The sequence below is a fragment of the Cydia splendana genome, chromosome 15, assembly GCF_910591565.1.
Source record: "Cydia splendana chromosome 15, ilCydSple1.2, whole genome shotgun sequence".
NCBI classification, from domain to species: Eukaryota; Metazoa; Arthropoda; class Insecta; order Lepidoptera; family Tortricidae; genus Cydia; species Cydia splendana.
Window position 1 is genome coordinate 11,198,084 of NC_085974.1, and position 21,522 is coordinate 11,219,605.

Below are 21,522 nucleotides of genomic sequence, written 5' to 3' on the forward strand. Positions count from 1 at the left end.
CATCACAAGTAGGGGTCTTGCAACTTATAAAACACTGATTATATATTAATTTATTTATTTAGATTAGAGATTAGCTATTAAACAATATATATATGGATTTAAATCATTATAGCTATTTTTAAAGTTAATTTATAAAACAACAAAAATACAAACTTATGCAATGAGTCAAATTATCAAAAAAAAGTAATATATCATAAAAATTAAGCTCACTGGTAAGCCAGCAATTTTATAATATGATATAAATACCAAGTTATGCAGTAGATAAAAGAAGGTGCGGGTTTAAACTGATAATAAGAGTACAATATTGTTAATATGATTTAACATTGAAAAAACCCAAAAAAATAAATGAATACATAAATTGCCTATTTCGGAATATAAATTATTTAAAATTATACAATAAAAATACTTGTTATATATTTATTTATATGAATAAAATGTATTTTTTATAATTTTCTAAAAATAATTTATGTAGCTAGTCTTATGTTCAAAAACATGTTATTTGTAATGTTTATTAAAGTTCTAAAGCCTTACAATTAAAAAAAGTTTTTGTTTTTTTAATACGTTTTTAATACATATATAAATTAGTTCCCAAATCGTCATTACCGTACATGCAGTGTCATTACCGTCTATAAAAGAGTCATTACCATACCATGATTGTCATCACCATCTTGCGTTTTTATTTTCCGAAAGCGATAACTTCAAATATAAGCCACAAATGATTGTATAAATACCATAAATATCCTCAATATACAGCCCCCTATTACTTTACCCAGCTAGAATCGTGTTAAATTAACCATTAAAATAAATTGATTTTTTGTATGGTGAAATTTTTGGTGATGAAATCCACCCAGGCCCGTGTCACTCTGGGAATGGAAGACCATGTTTTATTAGACTATGTGCGATCGGTCATTTCGGCAGTACTTCACGTAGCTTTCTTGGGTGCGCACGTTCGTTCCTTCGTTATAGTAAATAATGAAAAATGTAATGAAAAATATAAAAATGAATCCATATTTCTCTTGGTCACGGCATCACGCGTGAACGGCTGGACCAATTTCGCTAATTCTCTTTGTCTTAGTTGGTCAAGCAGATCTTGTCAGTAGAAAAAGGCGGCAAATTTAAAAATGTAGGCGCGAAGGGACTTCGTCTCATAGAAAATGTGAAAATTCGCGCCTTTATCTACTGATTTGCTTGACTGTCTATATGTTAGTTATTGTCAGGAGAAGTTTCTTATGACAGAAAAAAAATAAGAAAGTTGCGCGGAACATTAGAAAATTTAACTACCATATTAACTTTGATGACATGGATAACATGTTTCTTGCGTGAGCTTCTGCGGAGAACTGACGATCGACGCCGTCGCCGATATCGGAGGCGTGTGGAGGCACTAGGAACGTTCGATTTATCTGTGTCGTAGGCCGATCGTAAGATCAGGCAGATCGTAATGTTCCTGTGTAATGTTTTGATGATAGTCACATTAAACCAATACATAGGTAGGATAGGTTCGTTAGGTTGCTTCAGATGCCCGAAGGGCAAATTGCCCAGAAATACGGGACTCCGTCGACTCAGGGAACGAGTCAAAGATTGTCACGTTTCACGATATGCCTGATCTTACGATCGGCCGCCGACATCTGCACAGTCGGACTGCACAGTTTAATCGCTACGATTTATAGTTAGGTGTGTAGCCGGCATTAGATAGAAACGATTTTGATAGCACACGCAGTGCAAGTGTTATTTTAAACGTCAAACTTCTTTGAAATTATGACGTATGTTATGACGTATAAATACCTAACACTTGCAATGCGTAGGTAATTATGGCGTACTATGCTATCAAAATCGTTGCAGACTTTTCCTGATTTAACCTATCATGTTTAGTCGTTTATGTTCAAATTCCTACAATATTGAATAACTTGCCATTTATGATTTTGGACTTTAAACATGAATAATCAAGAAATGTGCTTTAATTTCGTTTACTTAACTTTTAGAGGTGGTGGCCGTGTTGATAATTGGATATGACGTCCGACTTTCAATCCGGAGGTCGCGGGTTCAAATCCTGGCTCGTACCAATGAGTTTTTCGGAACTTATGTACGAAATATCATTTGATATTTACCATTTGCGTTTCGGTGAAGGAAAACATCGTGAGGAAACCTGCATACATCCGCGAAGAAATTCAAAAGGTGTATGTGAAGTCCCCAATCCGCATTGGGCCAGCGTGGGGACTATAGCCCAAGCCCTCTTGCGAGTGAGAGGAGGCCTGTGCCCAGCAGTGGGACGTATATAGGCTGAATGATGAACTTTTAAAAAGGCACATCAGGTCAATGTGGCTAATTCCGTCATAGGGACTATTCCGTCCACTAGCGATTTTTTTCGAACAACGAACAACATTAATCATTTCGTAGACAAAGCAGCGATTGCTTTTAGTTTCAGCAATCAAAAGCAAATGGTTTTTTTCCTACGACCCTACGACTGAAAACCAAAGAAATATGCGCTCGTGGACGGAATAGTCCCTATGACGGAATTAGCCACATTGACCTTAACTATTATTCTATTCAGCAGCAAAGTTTACATTTAGCAAAGACATATGTAACTTCGTATAAGACGAATAAAGTCTAAGGAAAAAACGTGCCTCGGAATTCAAGTAAAAGTCATTCTCGAATAGATGCCGCACACACCTTTAGGCTATCCTCGGCTAGATGGCGTGACGACACCGTTTCATATTTAACAATTTTAACACATAGATATCAGTGAATGAACATGGATCAAAATGATATAAAAATAATAAAATCATTTATCCATATATATACATTTTTTGATAACTTTATACGTTTTCATTTTGAGTTTTAGTCGTGTGTCGATGGATGGCAGTAAATTTACAGTGACTACAAAATTTACAATGACAGGACCCCTCTATACTATCTATTCTTTTTGCATTTAGGTACATAAAATAGGTAGGTACCTAAGTTTACGAGAATATTCGTTTTATATTTATAAAAGGTATATGTACCTAACAAGGGTATAGTATACCTAAGTATACTAAATGATTTTTGGCTAAGAATCGGGATTTGTGATTAGGCAAAAAGTCAATATTGCACACAAACTAGACGAGTAGAAAAATATGTTTTTTTTTAATTGGTATTAAATTAACTCTAAAACTAGGCGATTTCCAGAAATTTTACCTATTTTATTTTAGTCTTTAAATATGTACTTATGATCAGGAATATTCTGTTAAAATCTTTCATCGTGAGCACCGAGTACCCATGTTGGAATATTATGTATAATACTTAGGGCATAATGAAAATTCCTGGACTGGCCACTTAGAAAAAATAAGTCTTCTCATATTGATATCCAGAAACTTTCAGTATGGCCCACGTACCTGTCCACCAAATGTAGCTAGATGGTCAAGCAAATCTTGTCAGTAGAAAAAGGCGCGAAATTCAAATTTTCTATGAGACGATATCGCCCCTACATTTTTCAAATTTGCCGCCTTTTTCTACTGACAAGATCTGCTTGACCAAGTATATATTTAATTTGCTTTCATTTGATACCCCACACCCCACACGTGTAGGTCCCAATTCTTAGCCAAAAATCATTTAGTATTCTACCCTTGTATACCTATTATAAATTATAAATATAAAACGAATATTCGCGTAAAGTTACCTATTTTATGTCAATGTAAACTTTGCTGCTGAATAGAATAATAGTTAAGATCAATGTGGCTAATTCCGTCATAGGAACTATTCCATCCACGACGTAAATTTCTTTGATCTTCAATCGTAGGAAAAAAACCATTTGCTTTTGATTGCTGAAACTAAAAGCAATCGCTGCTTTGTCTACGAAATTATCAATGTTGTTCGTTGAGTTTTCTACCTCGTTTCACGCAAAACAGGCACAATTCACACACGTTCCTGATATCGTGATCTTATTTGTTCGCCGACATAATAGAGCCAGAGCAAAAAAAAACCCTATGCAATATGTGTCACAATGGTTTCACTACATCAATGATTTCAGCACAAATCTTCAAAAGGTCGCGGAAGACACCATAACATAAGTAGGTACTTAAACCTGTACCTTTTTGTTAACTTTCCCTTTACGCAACAAAGCGGGTTCTCTTAAAAAATAAGCTCATTATGAGCTTGATATCATTCATTTCTTGGTAGCTTGGGTATGGGTACTTACTCATTTAATTCAACCCCTTTTTTTGACTGAGCGTTAGCGAAGGTGTCGTCTCAGAGGGCCGACCGCGAACCGCGTTCGACGTGTTGCCTCCCTCACTCCCTGTCACACTTACGTACGAATTTACAAGTGCGACAGAGAGGCAACACGTCGAATTTGGTTCGCGGTAGGCCCTCAGCTTAGGCAAAAATATACTTGGTCAAGCAAATCTTGTCAGTAGAAAAAGGCGGCAAATTTAAAAAATGTAGGCGTGAAGGGTTATAGTCCCATAGAAAATTAGATTAGTTAAGTGAGCGCTTCATTCGCCAACAAACTGGTTACAGTTTGGCGATATTGTAAATTTTGTTTATGAGCATGTACCTTTTGTGTAAATAAAAAAAAAAAAAAAAAAAAAAAAAAAAAAATTAATTTCGCGCCTTTTTCTACTGACAAGATTTGCTTGACCAAGTATAGATGGTCAAGCAAATCTTGTCAGTAGAAAAAGGCGGGAAATTCAAATTTTCTATGAGACGATATCCCTTCGCGCCTACATTTTTCAAATTTGCCGCCTTTTTCTACTGACAAGATCTGCTTGACCAACTATATACTTTCGTACGAGTATGTCCGGATGTTCTAGTGTAGTTCTCATCTACAGCGATTGTTGTGAAATTTTGTGACCCTTTCGAAATGTTGCCATTCAGGAAAAATAACTTCTTTTGTAATAGGGTATTTTCCTAATAGTCAAATCAGTTACTTTTTTAGAACTGTCAAAACGATTTGTTAATATCATGAATCTAGTATTAAAACTGGATCTGGCATGAGGGTGGGGAAGTGACCGAAAAGGATAGTCTTATGTATCTTTCAGTAGGAGTAGCAGCGAAAGAGCTATTATTGTTTGTCCTTGTCACAGTCTCACATTTTATTTGTTCCCCACCGTTTTTTTAGTATGGATTATGGTGGGCAACAAATGGATTCGACCTCGGAGTAAATATCTATGGAGCGGCCATTAACAGGCGTTCCCGTCTGCAAAAAGTCCGCGGCCGCCGGTCAAGGAGGTTATATAAAACTAGTTGCCACACGTCATACGCCATTCAGCAAACGTCAGTCTAAGCGGAATGATAGGAGCCGAAAATGCCGAATTGCAGCGTTTTCTCGTTCAAAATGAGATCGAAAACGTCTAGTCTACAAAAAGAACACGTTTCTTATCATATGTAGGTACTATTACATCTAAATATTATCAAATAGTGCATTAACTTTGCAAATAACTAAAAAACATTGTCAATCTGACAGTGATACCAGTGATATGGTATTAGATCTAATTTAGGGTAATTCTAAAGAAGACTTTCTAAATATTATTTAGGTACGAGTAGAATTTCTAATAGGAAATATTATGCGAAACTCTGCGTAGGGGGCGCGACTACCACAATCCATCACAATCTGGGGGTCCGCCGCGGAACAAGAAATATTAAATTTCGTTATCTAACCTCTCTATCACTATTGCATATTTGGGCGATAAAGAGAAAAGAGAAAATTTACTAGCTAGCTTAGTGCTACACTCTGGCGGCAGAACATTGCAGTAATACGCCCTATTTGCGTTGCTTTTTGTTATATAATTTATGTAACACATTATTTTTATATAACACCTTAGTTTCATATCAACCTAATCTATTTAATCAAATAAATAGATCTATAAGAATAAAGAAAAGGGGGACGGGGGATCAAAAAGTAGTCGAAAACATCTCGCGTGATTTGTGCACAACCCCTAAAAAACGTAAAATTACCGATAGACTATTTTTTGAAAATTAATTTTTCCTTTAGTTTCTAAATATAGCTGGTCAAGCAGATCTTGTCAGTAGAAAAAGGCGGCAAATTTGAAAAATGTAGGCGGGAAGGGATATCGTCCCATAGAAAATTTGAATTTCGCGCCTTTTTTACTGACAAGATTTGCTTGACCAGCTATATATTTTTATTTATTAATTTAAGGTATTTACGGCTGTCACTTTCCATAAATAGGCACTTTTAATTTATTACTCTGGTATCACCGTACCAATATTAGTGATGGGACACTTTAAAAACCAATATCGGTAAAATCGATATAAACATAATGAATAATATACAGATGGTCATGATGCCTAGCGAACACCAGCCATATCGTACAAACCTCAAGGAGTGATATTCCTAGGCAGATTATGATCTGCCTAGTGACCACCAGCCATACCGTGCAAACCTCAACATTTAGGCATATCGAATAAGTAGGATGTCCTACATTTTAGCAAATGATAACCATTGAAATGGCTTGACAGCCTACTTATAGTACGTGTTTGGGTAGCGTATGATTTTAGTACCTAGGTAGGTACCTACCTACGCATTCTGCTCCAAATGCCACATAGAATGCAGCACTAGCAGTGGCAAAAAATGCAAAAGGCAGATTGTTAAATGGCGGAGTTTCATGATATGCCTAGGAATATCTCGATATGCCCGATTTTACGATCTACCGCCGATATATATACTAATTATCCCCTACTCAATATCCCTTAAATGACATCCTATGGCCGTGTTCCATCTCTGTCATCAGATCTGCATGCTCAATAGTATATTGCATTGCTTTCAGAAGTAAACCAACATGTAAAATATTAACTAATGAACTGATAATAAAAAATCATTCTATATCAGCTTGCAAGATTCGCCCTAAACAAATTGACAAACTATTAGAACAACATCTAAAAACAATACAAAAATTTAAAGTTAGTAAAATGCTGGTAGAAAGACTTGATATTGTAATATTATTATAATTGATAAAAGCAGAAATTAAAATTCATTGTCAATAAAATATCGACAATATTATCGGCGCGTCCCTCGCACTATCTAGGTTTACTTAGAACTGACGTCATCTCGTTCACGGACAGGGTTGTCTGTGTTTGTTCTTGTACTTGTGTGAATATAGTTTTTGCTAGTGTTTGATAATTTTGTCGTGTGCGTGTGTAGCGACGCATGCTAAAAATGCATTAGTGTTTACATTATTTGTGTGCGTTACCTCGTCCCCCGCGCCAAAAACGACAGAATTTTTCAGATAGAAATTAGTGCGCGTCTCTACTCCATAGATATTTACTCCGAGGATTCGACCAATCACAGTGTCGCATTTGCGTATGTTTTGTCCCTCACGGAGGCACGCGTATACCCCTTCTATACGATCCTACCTTCTATGGCTAATATGGAATTTATTATATGAAACATTACATCGTGACGTTACGGTCAACCCACCTACTTTTTATATTTCTATCCGATTAATTAAATAGAACTTGTGTTTAAAAATAACACCTATCTGGGTTTTTCTAATAATTATCTGGTGCTTTATTTCATGCATGGTGTAAAATAATTTATTTTAAATACAGTATTACCCTATTAAGCTGGTAACTTGTGACAGCGTTTTTTTCTGTAGGTCAAACAGGTCCCCGTTAAAAGTTGTCAATTGTCAATGTCACTGTCAACTGTGACGTTTGACATCATTTTGACATACAACCGAGGTGAATATTTTGGTTTTCCGTTTTGCTTTGCTCCTTTGCTGTGTAACTCAAGATTCACTAAATTCTTTATGCAATTGAAAATTTAAATTTTTATGCAAATAAATATCAAATAATAATAAGGAAAATGCTTCGGAGAGCGAGGCCATTGCTGTGTGCGATCCGCGCTCAACGTAATAATGTGTATTGTTTACGCAACATCCAGACATCACCTGCGCCACAAGAGGGGATTGTGATCAGTGAGAGCTGCGTCCAAAAATTAAAACAGCTTTATGAGGATGAGAAGAGCTTCTTAAGAGTGTGCGTAGAAAGCGGAGGCTGCTCGGGATTCCAGTACAAATTTGATTTGGACACTAAACTTCAAGATGATGACAGGTTTGTATAATTTTATATTACGAGCACTAGAAAGAATCTGTGTCTGTTTGGAAAGAGTCGTGGAATGTATGGGGCACAGACTCAATACCCTGTGCAATTACTAGAAGTTAGGCCAAGAAAAATCTGCAGCTATTTTGATAGCTACGCAGTGCAAGTGTTATTAAATTTATACGTCGTAATTTCATGAAGTTGGACGTTTAAAATAACATTCGCACTGCATGGGCTATCAAAATCGCTGCAGACTTTTCTTGTTCTAACTATATATGTTGTGTTCTTGAGTTTGTCAGCTAAACAAACACATTATACCTATTACACAGACTGACTTTAAATTGTAGACTTCTGTTAGACATACATAATTATTATTATTATAGCCTTTTCTTCCATATTCATTTTAGTTTAGCTATGTTTTTTCGAACTAGTTGTTTTGTTTATTTATATGGATCCCTCTCTGGGTGAAGGCCTCCTCCAGTTTTTTCCATCTTTCTCTGTCTTCTCCTGTCTCCATCCAATGTTTTCCGGCTATTTGGGTAATGTCTTAGACATTACCCAGACATACATAAGCGTGTATTAAATTAAAATATGGCCTAGCACAAGTGTCCGGGCACTTGCAGTTAGGCTTTTCTGGGAAACTGTTACTAGGTTGTTGTGAGGGTATTGTGATTTTTTTTACAGCATATTAAATTACTTGTTTATTTTTTTGTTTTTTTTTTTAAGAATGAAAAATATTATTTATTGTTGCAGAGTATTCGAGAAAGATGGAGTCAAGGTAGTAATAGATGATACTTCACTTGAATACATCAAGGGATCCACAATTGACTATCACACTGAACTAATTCGAGCAGCGTTTAGAGTGGTTCAGAATCCTAACGCTGATCTGGGCTGCTCATGTGGGGCAAGTTTTTCAATCAAAATCGACTAAAGGTAACTAGAATTTAAAAAAAAGGAAAGGTGGTAAAGATTAGAATAAGTAGGTGACATTTGTAAATTGATTATTTATATACTCAATACAAACACTATATAGCAAAGAGATATTGTTATTCTGTTATAGACAGTAAACATGGTAGTGGCTTAGAATAGCCTTTGTATATCACACTAACCATTGCTGATATATTTGATTACCACCTGCCACATATTTTCGGTATCATCATTAGCGGGCAAATCATTTTGCATTATTTTAACAATGTCCCCTAATATATGTAGTGTATAAAGGGCAACATGCATAACCAACAAGGCTTTATATAATTACAATAAGCCTTACAAATTGTCAGTTTACATTGTTGACAAACATTGTCAACTTGAGTTAGTCACAATTATCTATCCAGGCAAACATTTAAAAAAATAATGAATGGAAGAGCATGTTAGTTTGTTATTAATCAACACGCATTGAAATAAATAACTTGTCAACAGCTCTTGAGCCTTGTATTAATAGGCTCTACTATACTGGGGCTAATAGCAATAAAAATAAAGCTATGAATCGAGTTTTCAAACCAACAAATGTCCATAAGGTCAATGCGGCTAAATCCGACATAGGGCAATTCCGTGCACAAGCATATATTTCTTTTTTCTTCAACCATAGGAAAAAAGACCATCTGCTTTTGATTGCTGAAACTAAAAGCAATCGCTGCTTTCTGCATGAAATGCCTCTATGATGGATTTGGCCGCATTGATTGTATTTGGTATATTTTACTTAATCTTCAAAGATTATGCCAAAATCTCTTCAATATTTCTTCTTCTTTGTTTGCCTCAAGTCTGTTTAAGCAATGCAATTCATACCCTCATGTCATGTATTTAAGACATAAACATCTCAAATGAATGGACTTTCACATTTTACTAACAGTTTTAACAGAAATATTCTATGCAATCAGATTGAATTCAAAATAATAGGATAGATTATCTGCAATTTTATATGTATGCTAATTAAAAAAATAGAGAAACATAAATGTAAATATGTAGTTTATAGTGTAACAATTGCAAAAAAAAAAAAACAATGTAGACATTTAGTTTAATTTATTTACATTTTCTGTGATATAACAATAAAGAATTTACGGCAGTATAACCAAGTCTGCTTTTCATTTTAATAGTTATTATTAGTTACTTATATTCCTACATTGTAAGCCAAATTTGCAAGCCTAGCCCCTTAAGGCTTGCAAATTTGGCTATTTATTTTATAATTCATTAACCAACAGTTTCAATAATTATTATTGCGGCCTATTTAATTGATTGAAAAATAACGGAAAACTTGTAAACGGAATTTAGACATAGATTATATTACCTATCATAGATCATTAAAAAAAGTTTTAAATGAAAAAAATGATGAAAATTCAAATTTCAGACTTAGTACCTTTTAAGTCATTCCAATACATGAATCTAGTATTTTAACTGGATAAGGCATGATGGGTTGGGGAAATGAGCGAACGGGGTAGTCTTATGTATCTTTCGGTAGGAGTAGCAGCAAAAGCACTATTATTGTTTGTCCTTGTCACAGTCTCACATTTGTTTTATTCCCCACCTTAAATTAGTATGGGTTATGGTGGGCAACAAATAAATTCGATCAATCATAGTCTCGCATTGCCTATGTTTTGTCCCTCACGGAGGCACGCGTATACCACTTCTATAGGATATCCTATCTTCTATGTTCCAATATTACTTAAATAGTGTCTGCCACAATAATCATAATAAATAATAGATATATAGATTGCAGTTTCCAGGGTTAAACATCAAATAAGAACTCTGTTTTAAATATGAAACTTTATTTATTAAAAAAAATTACATTATGATTGAAAACTATTGAATTGATATGTAGTGTATTCGTGTACACTGTACAAGGCATATAATGAAATGAATAATCTTATTTTAATGAGTACTTATATTCAAATATGTATCCAGCACAGGCTGTAAATAAAAATAAAAATTGCACTTTTAGTAACCATGTAAAAAAATTGTGTCAATATTACCAGACTTGTTTCCTTCGTCATTGGTTTAAAGATTTTGCCGCTTGATTTTTTACGTTGCATTAGCGGTTACGCACCACACGTAGCAGGGTGTGCGTTATTTATTTATGTGTGCGTCACTGCGGCTTATGCGTTGTCTGTCCTTAATGCGTATGTAGTTTATTAGCCTCTGTGCAATTATCTCATTTGTATAATGGATACACATTATGTTAGGTATGTATTTCTATTACCTAAGATACACATTACACATTATTACGCCTAGTGAGATTGAGAGACGTTGATGGCGGCCCACACGTTGTCCAGTTTGGCAGACGGCATCGTGATGATGGGCTCCGTCTTGTTGGAGGAGTTTGCAGCAGATCTGAAGTACATATAAACAATATTCATTATTCTGAAACTAAAAACACTGTGTATGGATAGTAAAGACAGAAATGGGCTTGTCCATAAGTGTAAATTCCTAAATTCATCACACACAAGGCCGGTTTGTCTTGAAAACTACTAGGTACTTAGTAGGTAGAGTAGGGTAGGTAACAGTGTGGTACACCCGCAAGTCGCAAAATAATCTATGATAGATATAACTGGTCTCAAAGGCACAATCGGAAACATTGTACATATATTGTATTTAATTTGGATGATGATGATTGCCCTTAATTCAATTGATGATATACTTTACGATAGCGAGATGTCCTATATTAAAGGCTAAAGGGCACTCTCTTACTTTCACCTTTTACATTGAGAACGAAGTGAAATACTTACCTATTATAGTACTTTAGTGCTTAGGGCCGATACAGACGGACTGCAACCTGACTGCAATTTGTATGGGACCTGCACGCCGACTGCACGCCAACCGCAACGTCGGCGTGCTGTTCCCATACAAGTTGCAGTCGGGTTGCATTCTGTCTGTACCGGCCTTTAGTTCACCAGCTTGCACTGTTATTTATCCAACGGGCATAGAACATCGAGCAGGTGAAAAGTGGTTACTTGCTTTTAATCTCTAGGTTCCTAATAAAAATTGACTTAAATTAGTCTCGGCCTTGATCTAGGGATGTAGGGATTACGGAAGAACTTACTGCTGCAACTCCTCCTTGAAGACACTGCCATCGTTGACGTTCTTCACGTTGTGCGGCGAATACCGGTTGTAGAAGCCCCAGATGCTCATCATCAGCTTGCTGTTGTACTTCAGTGGCGACAGCTCCATGACTGGATAGGTGAATAATATGTTAGACAGTTTTTTTCCATGTGTATTTAAAGGTATAAAAATTCGGAAACTTCTATGTATATTGTTCGTGTTATGTTAATGATAGCTCTAGGACTAGCATCTGGATCTGGATTCAGCAACAGCAATATAACAATGAATTCGATTATAATATTTGTAAATTCATATTCATGGGAAGCGCCGGAAGCGGACACTTGATCATGAATGACATCACTATGATATGAGCTATTATAAGGGTAAGCATGAGATGAGGTTGAAAATTGACTTGGTCTTGGTAAGAGAAATGAATGTCGAATGAAAAACGCAAGAAATGTCGGATAATGAAAAAAAAAGAACAATATTTATAAATACATGTTGTATTAAAAATTAAAAATTCAAATTCAAATTTCTAGGTAAAAGTATGTTTTTTTAACTTCTAATTAATAAAAGCCAGATGCATGATGCTGGAGATGTGAGCCTGCTTGAGAATATAGCATATGTAGACTCACAGTTAGTGTTGAATATCTTGGCATTGGGATCCTTGGCAGACTTGACGTTGGACAGCTTCATGTCGCGCTGGGTCTCCCGGATGCGGCCAGCCGAGAACGCGGACGGCGGGATCGATGCCATGGCCTTTACTTGACAGGCTGGAAGTAAAGCAGTATATTTGTAATTTTGTACTGTATATAGAGTTGTTCGATTTGTAATTGCATTTTATGTAGTAATATAATTTGACATGTAGAAAGCGTAAGTCTTAGGAAATGGACTAGAGAGATAAATGAAAAATGACATACGACTAAGCTGGAATCGCAGCTTTTTCCACCAATGATGAACTGAACTGAACTGTCATATTACGAAAGATTGAGCTAAGCTGCGTCACAACAAAGTAGGTGTTAACACATTCACTGCCCCCAACGCACATGTGCGTTCACCGTCATATAAGTTTGTTCCTAGGCCACGCCCCCTGACAGTGAATGCGTTAAGGTACCTACACCTACCAATCTGGAAGATATGCAACAATTGGGTAAGTATGTTCATAGTTTTAGCTTGGCATTGACTAACGTGTATTTCGTAACTATTACCTACAATAGTTTAGGTTAAATTTCAGTCGTTAATTGAAAAAAAAAAAAAATTATTAATTGTTTTGCAATATTATAGATATAACTAGCGTTATGAACAGGGGTCCCCAAACTATGCCTAGTTTGGGGACCCAAGATACATCTTGGGCAACCAGTTAATGAATTAAAACTAAGGAATTATGCCTAAACATAAGTACTAATAGGGACTCCCTCTGGTCGCATAACAATTTTCAACCGACGAAAAAAAAAAACGGAGGAGGTTCTCAAGTCGACGCGTATATTTTTTTTTTTTTTTTTTTTTTATGTATGACCACGCATAACTTTTTACAGAGGTGTTCGATTTTGATAATTATTTTTTTATTGGAAAGGGTATACCCCGAAGTTGGTCCCATATAAATTTGGAAAAAAAATCCAACCTTAAGGGTAGGAAAATAGGGGATGATTGATTTTTTCACTCACCGATTGTAACGTATGACCACGCATAACCTTTTACAGAGTAGTCGTAATAATAATAAAAATTTGGAAAAAAATCCTACCCTAAGGGTGGGAAAATAGGGGTAATTTATTTATATTACAGAACATAATAGTTAAAGTAGGATTATTAATATAACAGTTAATAGCTATTTTAAAAGTAATCAAAAATTAAGCATGTAATAATTTGTATAATTTATAGCCACAGAAAATTATAAAATAAAAACTTTTTAACAAAAAAAAATAACCGCCGAAAAAAAACTAAAAGGAAATAAAAAAACCGGCACTAACACGAAACGAGTCGACCAACAAAAACAATAGCACACTGAAAAGAAAAAAATAATTATTTTGTCTTCAATAACGCAAGTGAATACCTATGAACTATGTATATACATACTTCTGAAATCAATCACACAAATCTGCGTATTTATATATTTACAATCTGTTATTTTTGGAGTCGGTGCAGTTGCTTCACTAAGGTGCTCAAGTTTGTTTGAGGCTGGCACCGACTCCAAAAATAACAGATTGTAAATATATAAATACGCAGATTTGTGTGATTGATTTCAGAAGTATGTATATACATAGTTCATAGGTATTCACTTGCGTTATTGAAGACAAAATAATTATTTTTTTCTTTTCAGTGTGCTATTGTTTTTGTTGGTCGACTCGTTTCGTGTTAGTGCCGGTTTTTTTATTGTTATATCTTTAATTGTCATAACACTTTATGCATAAAATTGTAAGTCATAAAAATCTTTAGTCAGAATTATTCCTGAGCATAACTGGGTTTTTGTCATAAATGAGTTATGACATATTTTTTATAGTCATTAATTTAATTCGCATAAAATTGTAAGTCATCTGCTTGATATCCATAATTGTTTTTCGTTCGAAGTATTGCAGTGCATAGTATTAATATAGACGTAAATAAATAAGTCATATTTTTAGTGGTCATAATAAGTTTTTTTTATAAGTATTACAAAGCATGAATAATAAATATGTATGGTTGTGAGCAACCTATGAAGCAAATATTACTTTAGTCATAATCATAACCACAGAAAGACCGTATAAAAGAGGAGATCTAAGGAGAGGAACCCCCTCCACTAGGAGAAACGGTTGTATAAAACAAACTAATCATAGATATAGATTTATTCAAATAGTAGGTAGGTTAGGTTCGTTAGGTTTCTTTAGATGCCCGAAGGGCAAACCACGCAGAAATAGGAGCCCCGCGTAAGCGGGGCTCCGTCGAATTAAGTGTTTGCTGGACGGAGATTAGGGCTATCAATTACTAAGTATGCCTTAAACCAATATGGTTGAAAATTATTATGCTACAAAACGTTATACGTAAAAACATTATAAGTATCGATAAATATGCGTTTAGCTGGTATGACATTTGATTCATTATAATTAAAACCTAATATGCACTAAAAATATATGACAACTGCTGAGTATGTCATCAAATATTATGGCTAAAAATGTATGACACAATATAATATGACTTTTCATTTGTATGCGCAATGATGATTATGACACAAGTTGTTATGCGAATCAAAGATATGACTTAAGAGCGCTATTACATTTCGGCGTTGAGCGAGTTTAGGTATTTTACGCGCTGCGGCAGGCCGTGCGAGCTCAGTATGCCGATCCCTTCTACCACACTCGCACTACAATGATGGATTAAACATTCTTGATCCTTCGCGAAGCATATTGAAATCAACCATAACAACACTAACTGTACTTAACTTTTAAAGTTCTAAAACTGTTATTTGGTAAGTACGAAAATACTAAATGCAGTGCAAATGTACATAGGGGCTGTTCATAAATTACGTCATCTATTTTTGACGATTTTTGACCCCCCCCACCCCTCAAATCATCCAAAAATCAAGCTTCGGATGAATCTGTTTCCTCCTACGTCATGTTACCATCATCCGATGTCCAGACCCCCCCCACTCCTCCCATTTGAAACGACGTAATTTATGAATAGGCCCATACTCGTACTTATGAAGGTATATTACTCGAAAGAAATTATAGGTACCTACTCGCTTATTTACATGTTTCGTCATTGCATTTGGTACCTATAGGTTGTAAAGTTTGTATCAACGAGGGTTTAAAAACGAACTGGTACTGAGGATCTGATGATGATTAAGGTGGTCACGGATACCAATCAACCATGTAGTAACATGATTAGGCTCGTTTGATTCGTCTCAACAAGATCTTTGACACTGAAGATACACAGGGTCTGATGATGGAGCTGGAAGGTGGCCACGGGCACCAGTCTATCATGTAACTAAACAACTTCGTGTTTGGGCTCGTTTGATTCGTCTCAACAAGATCTTTGACACAAGACAGTACTCAGGGTCTGATGATGGAGCTGGAAGGTATCATTACCAATCAACCATGCAACTAAACCACATCGTGTTTAGGATCGTTTGATTCGTCTCAACAAGATCTTTGACACTAGGTGATACTCAGAGTCTGATGATGGAGCTGGAAGGTGGTCACCGGTACCAATCAACCATGCAACTAAACCACTTCGTGTTTAGGCTCGTTTTATTCGTTTCAACAAGATCTTTGACACAAGATAGTACTCAGGGTCTGATGTTGGAGCCGGAAGGTGGTCACCGGTACCAATCAACCATTCAACTAAACCACTTCGTGTTTAGGCACGTTTTATTCATCTCAACAAGATCTTTGACACAAGGTAGTACTCAGGGTCTGACGATGGAGCGCGAAGGTGGCGACGGGTACCTGTCTATCATCATCAGCTCCATCATCAGACCCTGAGTAGTATCTTATGTCAAACATCTTATTGCGACGAATCAAACGAGCCCAAACACGAAGTGGTTCAGTTACATGGTAGACTGGTACCCGTGGCCACAGTCCAGCTCCATCATCAGACCCTGAGTACTAACTTGTGTCAAAGATCTTGTTGCGACGAATCGAACGAAGCCAAACACGAAGTGGTTTAGTTGCATGGTTGATTGGTACCGGTGACCACCTTCCGGATCCATCATCAGACCCTCAGTACTACCTTGTGTCAAAGATCTTGTTGCGACAAATCAAACGAGCCCAAACACGAAGTGGTTCAGTTACATGGTAGACTGGTACCCGTGGCCACAGTCCAGCTCCATCATCAGACCCTGAGTACTAACTTGTGTCAAAGATCTTGTTGCGACGAATCGAACGAAGCCAAACACGAAGTGGTTTAGTTGCATGGTTGATTGGTACCGGTCACCACCTTCCGGATCCATCATCAGACCCTCAGTACTACCTTGTGTCAAAGATCTTGTTGCGACAAATCAAACGAGCCCAAACACGAAGTGGTTCAGTTACATGGTAGACTGGTACCCGTGGCCACCTTCCAGCTCCATCATCAGATCCTGAGTACTATCTTGTGTCCAAGGTCTTGTTGAGACGAATCAAACGAGCCTAAACACGAAGTGGTTTAGTTGCATGGTTGATTGGTACCGGTGACCACCTTCCGGCTCCAACATCAGACCCTGAGTACTATCTTGTGTCAAAGATCTTATAGAAACGAATAAAACGAGCCTAAACACGAAGTGGTTTAGTGGCATGGTTGATTGGTACCGGTGACCACCTGCCGGCTCCATCATCAGACCCTGAGTACTATCTTGTGTCAAAGATCTTGTTGAGACGAATCAAACGAGCCTAAACACGAAGTGGTTTAGTTGCATGGTTGATTGGTACCGGTGACCACCTTCCGGCTCCATCATCAGACCCTGAGTATTATCTTGTGCCAAAGATCTTGTTGAGACGAATCAAACGAGCCCAAACACGAAGTGGTTTAGTTGCATGGTTGATTGGTACCGGTGACCACCTTCCGGCTCCATCATCAGACCCTGAGTACTATCTTAAGTCAAAGATCTTGTTGAGACGAATAAAACGAGCCTAAACACGAAGTGGTTTAGTTGCATTGTTGATTGGTACTGGTGACCACCTTCCGGCTCCATCATCAGACCCTGAGTACTATCTTAAGTCAAAGATCTTGTTGAGCCGAATCAAACGAGCCCAAACACGAAGTGGTTTAGTTGCATGGTTGATTGGTACCGGTGACCACCTTCCGGCTCCATCATCAGACCCTGAGTACTATCTTGTGTCAAAGATCTTGTTGAGATGAATCAAACGAGCCTAAACACGAAGTGGTTTAGTTGCATTGTTGATTGGTACTGGTGACCACCTTCCGGCTCCATCATCAGACCCTGAGTACTATCTTAAGTCAAAGATCTTGTTGAGCCGAATCAAACGAGCCCAAACACGAAGTGGTTTAGTTGCATGGTTGATTGGTACCGGTGACCACCTTCCGGCTCCATCATCAGACCCTGAGTACTATCTTGTGTCAAAGATCTTGTTGAGATGAATCAAACGAGCCTAAACACGAAGTGGTTTAGTTGCATGGTTGATTGGTACCGGTGACCACCTTCCGGCTCCATCATCAGACCCTGAGTATTATCTTGTGCCAAAGATCTTGTTGAGACGAATCAAACGAGCCCAAACACGAAGTGGTTTAGTTGCATGGTTGATTGGTACCGGTGACCACCTTCCGGCTCCATCATCAGACCCTGAGTACTATCTTAAGTCAAAGATCTTGTTGAGACGAATAAAACGAGCCTAAACACGAAGTGGTTTAGTTGCATTGTTGATTGGTACTGGTGACCACCTTCCGGCTCCATCATCAGACCCTGAGTACTATCTTAAGTCAAAGATCTTGTTGAGCCGAATCAAACGAGCCCAAACACGAAGTGGTTTAGTTACATGGTTGATTGGTACCGGTGACCACCTTCCGGCTCCATCATCAGACCCTGAGTACTATCTTGTGTCAAAGATCTTGTTGAGATGAATAAAACGAGCCTAAACACGAAGTGGTTTAGTTGCATGGTTGATTGGTACCGGTGACCACCTTCCGGCTCCATCATCAGACCCTGAGTACTATCTTGAGTCAAATAAATACATATAGAATGTCAGGTCGTTTCAAATATTTTTAATCCTGTCCGGTAGTTTATTAAACTGTACCATTATAAATTATAATACTATAAAAACAGTGCTAGGATCAAAGTCTCTCGTTGCGGTTTACACGCACACAGTATAGCGTTTTACACGGCGCCCGCCGCACACAATGATAAAAAACCTCGTCGTCTCCGTTGAAAATGTGCGGAGCCGACCGACACACGTCCTGCCTCTACAAGCTCTGCCGCGGCACTGAGCTGGCGCAGCGCGCGTCATCGGTAATATAGAGTAGTTTTCAAAAAATTGCCAAAAAATTATAGTAGAATTTCATAAACACTAATGTATACCAACAGTATAAGCAAACGTTGCAGATTGCTTGAGTATGAAAATGACTTCGATATTAAGTAGATTTTCGTAGGAATTGACACTTGTTTCGGAGAGAAAATCGAGTTCGTTTTACTTTGATTTTCTCTTTCTCAAAGGTATGTAGGAAAAATATAGTTTGATATGCCTAAAGTACAGGGTATTAGTAATACAAAATAGCCAGGTTTAGCAGAGTAAAATTCTCAACATTTCCAAATAAGAGCTCGCCATTCAGTGCTTCACGGGGTTTTTCGGAAACGACCATCAGAAAAAAAATCATTACTAATTTAATAAGTCCTTTTTCTAATATTTACAACGATATTTATAAAGATAAGAAGACGCTTTTAGTGGAACAAGCACTCATTGTTTCTAATAATGAGCGCAAAGTCCTGAATTTCGTCGACTAGTATCATCAATTTTGCATTATTTCGACTTTTCTTGTAAGAGCGCTCTTAAACTTGTATGCAACCCAATATGGACCCGTACTAATATTTAACCTTATCTAGGGGTTTAAGTTAGATTAGTGATTAAGTTCACATATCTACTACGTACAAAGATATGTGGCGGAAAAGCGGAAAAGCCACAGCTATAGGGCCGATTCGCCCGGTACAGATGGACTGCAACCCGACTGCAATTTGTATTAGAACAGCACGCCGACTGCACGAGTTCCCATACAAGTGCAGTCCGTCTGTATCGGCCCTTTGGCTTAGATTTTAGAACGTCTTGTTGCTTATTTTAACAGCTGCAACTGTACTTTCATAGCTGTTCTCCAAATAGTGGTCGTAAAGTTGTAAAACCCACTAGCCCCCTATTTACTTATTCACCAAACATCAACCTTACATCATTTAGTTAAGGCTGCATTTTCAACAACGAGACCGGTCGTTGCAGCAAATTCTTGTTTTTCTTTAACACTTGTAGGTTTAAAGGTGATGTGACCTTATATTTTTTGCTATTCTTATGTCTCCGTAATATTTCGCAATATGGGCAGGTGCGCATCACCTGTCGGAAAGGTCACCCGACAATTACTTAATTGCTCGAGTTTGTGCCACCGCTGTTAATGTTAACCGCACCTATCGAACAGAGCCCATATGTCCACCAGTATAAGTTAGACCTCGAGATCCATATCAGCTATTTGTAATCAGAGACCCGATTATAGGTACTAGCTGCCAATATCGGTCTAGTCAGCGCAGGCACACGATTTTGTGTTCTCTTTGTTTTGTTTGATTGGATGGAACATTGTCTTAGTTACATAGCAATATATGTGTAGGTAATATAGGTAGTTGTTTGCTAATTATTTTAATTGTTTTTATGAACAACATATTTTTTTAGGTGAAACCTAATCTTTAGGTGTTTTACACGGAAACTATTTATTTATTATAAACTATAATATTATAATAGGTTAATCGCAAGAGGTATAAAGAATATTAGCTACCTACGCCACAGAATAAATAATAGTACTAGGTACAGAAGAGTCACTCTCTAACAAAACGCGTCTGTTACGATCAGGACAGATATGGCCGCTAGGTGGCGACAGCGCCACGCGCGGCTTATGGTTAGCCACCAAAATTGGTGTGGAACGGATGTACTTGTAGCCACATGTAGCAAAGCGACGAAATCGCGGAGTGAGCCACGCCTGCCTACTCTACTTCTTTATTTATAACATGACCCAACAGTTTGAATGTCAAAATGTTTACGTACAAAGTACCTACTTAGCTTAAAGCTTATACCTACTCGTAATTATAGCACTGGTAATAAACGTGACCACTAATTTGATAACAATGCAATGCGTACGTACTTCGCTATCTGTGAAACTTAGCATATATCTACTTATAAAATATAGTCGGGGGCATTGGCGTCATTCTTTAACCACAGGTGCCTAATTGATACTGATTTGGATTCCCTACTGCTTCGTAGCCAAGGATAAAACATCAACAATAGGAAGAGAGAGAGAAACCTAACTATAACTTGTACCAATAAAATTACCTTTACACAGATTGAAGAATACGCTGGACAGCAAAGCGAAGTTGTTGAGCGCTTCAATCTTAAAGCCTGTCCCGTCCAGGCTCCTGCAGTCGCCGTTGATCCTCAACGTGCTGAATAAATGCACCATTAAATCACAGTAAGATGGGGTAAATGCTTCGAAGATAGACGATACACAAGAATGTGCCGAGAGTCGCGGCTGAGATGCCACTGATCACAAAGGCACGAACATGCCTGACCCCAAGAGTTATCAGTGACCAGCTACATCATTCACAACACATTTTAACGAAACTGTAGGCTTGTGTCTTGTGTTACTTGACCTAGTGATCAGTAGCACTTTTGTGTAATTAAAGATCATACTGGTAGTAGCAATGTATACCTAGGTTTTGGACAACAGTCCAGCAACATTTAATGTTTATATGAACGTATATATGTGTGCCGCGATAAGGCGTACATGAGCGATGTTTCAACGACATACTTG

At 37.2% G+C, this 21,522-nt stretch overlaps 2 protein-coding genes across 2 annotated transcripts; one reads left to right on the forward strand and one right to left on the reverse strand.

Moving 5' to 3' along the window:
• Positions 1 to 7,698: 7,698 nt before the first annotated feature.
• On the forward strand, positions 7,699 to 9,061 carry LOC134797268 (iron-sulfur cluster assembly 2 homolog, mitochondrial). Its single transcript, XM_063769490.1, has 2 exons — positions 7,699 to 8,043; positions 8,785 to 9,061. The coding sequence occupies exons 1-2, from the start codon at positions 7,796 to 7,798 to the stop codon at positions 8,960 to 8,962; spliced, it is 426 nt and encodes a 141-aa protein (XP_063625560.1). The 5' UTR covers positions 7,699 to 7,795; the 3' UTR covers positions 8,963 to 9,061.
• A 1,745-nt stretch (positions 9,062 to 10,806) lies between these two features.
• On the reverse strand, positions 10,807 to 21,281 carry LOC134797632 (uncharacterized). The gene is made up of 4 exons (XM_063769964.1): positions 21,045 to 21,281; positions 12,699 to 12,836; positions 12,065 to 12,194; positions 10,807 to 11,355 (listed from the first exon to the last, which is right to left on the reverse strand). The coding sequence occupies exons 1-4, from the start codon at positions 21,169 to 21,171 to the stop codon at positions 11,253 to 11,255; spliced, it is 498 nt and encodes a 165-aa protein (XP_063626034.1). The 5' UTR covers positions 21,172 to 21,281; the 3' UTR covers positions 10,807 to 11,252.
• Positions 21,282 to 21,522: the final 241 nt, after the last annotated feature.

What these genes read in the sequence shown, in the direction of transcription:
- LOC134797268 (XM_063769490.1), top strand. Translation starts at nt 7,796, where the DNA reads ATGCTTCGGAGAGCGAGGCCATTGCTGTGTGCGATCCGCGCTCAACGT. An exon ending in AAACTTCAAGATGATGACAG is followed by an intron (nt 8,044 to 8,784) that starts GTTTGTATAATT and finishes TTATTGTTGCAG; the next exon opens with AGTATTCGAGAAAGATGGAG.
- LOC134797632 (XM_063769964.1), bottom strand. Translation starts at nt 21,171, where the DNA reads ATGGTGCATTTATTCAGCACGTTGAGGATCAACGGCGACTGCAGGAGC. An exon ending in ATTCTTCAATCTGTGTAAAG is followed by an intron (nt 12,837 to 21,044) that starts GTAATTTTATTG and finishes CTTTACTTCCAG; the next exon opens with CCTGTCAAGTAAAGGCCATG. An exon ending in TTCAAGGAGGAGTTGCAGCA is followed by an intron (nt 11,356 to 12,064) that starts GTAAGTTCTTCC and finishes TATGTACTTCAG; the next exon opens with ATCTGCTGCAAACTCCTCCA.